The 1,484-nt window shown below is 41.8% G+C and overlaps 1 protein-coding gene across 1 annotated transcript in view; it reads left to right on the forward strand.

The window, feature by feature from the left end:
• The window catches only part of SARC_11505 (hypothetical protein), a gene marked incomplete at both ends in the record, with an annotated part of 2,878 nt that extends 1,449 nt beyond the window's left edge, over positions 1-1,429 (forward strand). Inside the window, 3 exons of the mRNA XM_014294412.1 lie at positions 426-546; positions 1,067-1,147; positions 1,294-1,429. Of these exons, the coding sequence (XP_014149887.1) occupies positions 426-546; positions 1,067-1,147; positions 1,294-1,429 (338 nt within the window). The remainder of the gene's footprint in view (positions 1-425; positions 547-1,066; positions 1,148-1,293) is intronic.
• Positions 1,430-1,484: the final 55 nt, after the last annotated feature.

Genomic DNA, 1,484 nt, shown 5'->3' on the forward strand with positions numbered 1-1,484 from the left:
TGTCTGTATTATGGATGTATGTATGTATATGTATATATATATATATATATATATATATTATGCTCATGTTCTGGATGCATGTTGCACAAATTTATTACTATTGTGGTGGATAAGATTATATATTTATGTCAAAAAATCGCATTTTGGATGATCTATGGACACTTGGGCATGCGATCTTTGTAAATTCAGTCGTGTGTGAACACTACTATTTGGGCTTTCTCTGTGATACGACCACACCAGGCTGCAGTCTTTGTCGCACGAATATTTGTTTTGATGTGAGGTGTTCGCCAGTAGCTACCCCTATGCTCTAATATAGAAATGTGTCCATCAGTTGGTATTGATTCTATCTGTTTATTATGCATCCAAGTTCGTGATCGAGCTCGGAGATTCTCTCTGACTTTTCCATATTTTTCCCATATTTGCAGAAGGTGGGCAGCACATCGGTAATCAAACACTGGACGAGGATGAGCGAAGGGGTAGTGTTTTTGTCGGTTCCGGTTATGATGAACACTCTGTATTGCTGGTCATCCTAGAGCGGACAGCCAAGTATGTACGAAGCGATAGCAAGGATCACGGAACTGTATATATGCATATACACATGCGCCTGTATACATTGTATATTCAGATGCGTGTACATGAAACATGTAGATTTATGTACGCATCGAAATGCCATACATAGCCAACATGGTAGTGATATTCACTCGCGTCCCGATTTGTAGCTGTGATTATCGGCTTACTGTTTTGATGCGTTAAATCTATTACAGCTATTTACTTCGCTGGACTGTTACTTTTGAACTATCCAGTAGTCTGAGACATAGCAGTAATTCTAACGTCCTATCTGTGCCTATTGTAGGTAGCGCGTCACGGTATATAATATGTTTTCGGGATCATGTACTGGTATCTGTACTTTTTTTATCTATGTCGATAACATGTGTTCAATACGCATACCCTCAGCGCTCTGACTGCTAAGAGCGGGAGACGCAAGTATTTTCTGCTTCTCGTACACACACAGTTCAAAGCTGATAAGTATTGCGTGCATCTAAGCCATTTGTCCTTTACACTTCAGTGAGTTGATCGACATCAACAGAGTAACACTCGGCTCGCAGCTGTGCAAACGTGACTACATGGAAAGAGAGAACCACTACCGGTACGTGTGTGGATGTACATGCAATCCAGGATGTTCTTCTTTGTCCGGGTATTTAAAAAATAGTCATAACTCGAGTTTCGTATTGGTTCATGTATTCATCATCTACGGCTCGGCTTTTGCAACCGCGAGTTTTTCGCATTACTCAGTGGTTTGAGGGAGCTGCAGATCATATCGCAGCCATTGGTCCACGATATTACACACACATACACACACACCCCGACACCCATGACATTACACACACACACACACACACCGACACACACCGACACACACACACGATAACACACACACACACACACGACACGACACATATACACACACACACACACACACACAC

This window comes from Sphaeroforma arctica (genome assembly GCF_001186125.1).
Source record: "Sphaeroforma arctica JP610 unplaced genomic scaffold supercont1.1726, whole genome shotgun sequence".
Taxonomy (NCBI): Eukaryota; class Ichthyosporea; order Ichthyophonida; genus Sphaeroforma; species Sphaeroforma arctica.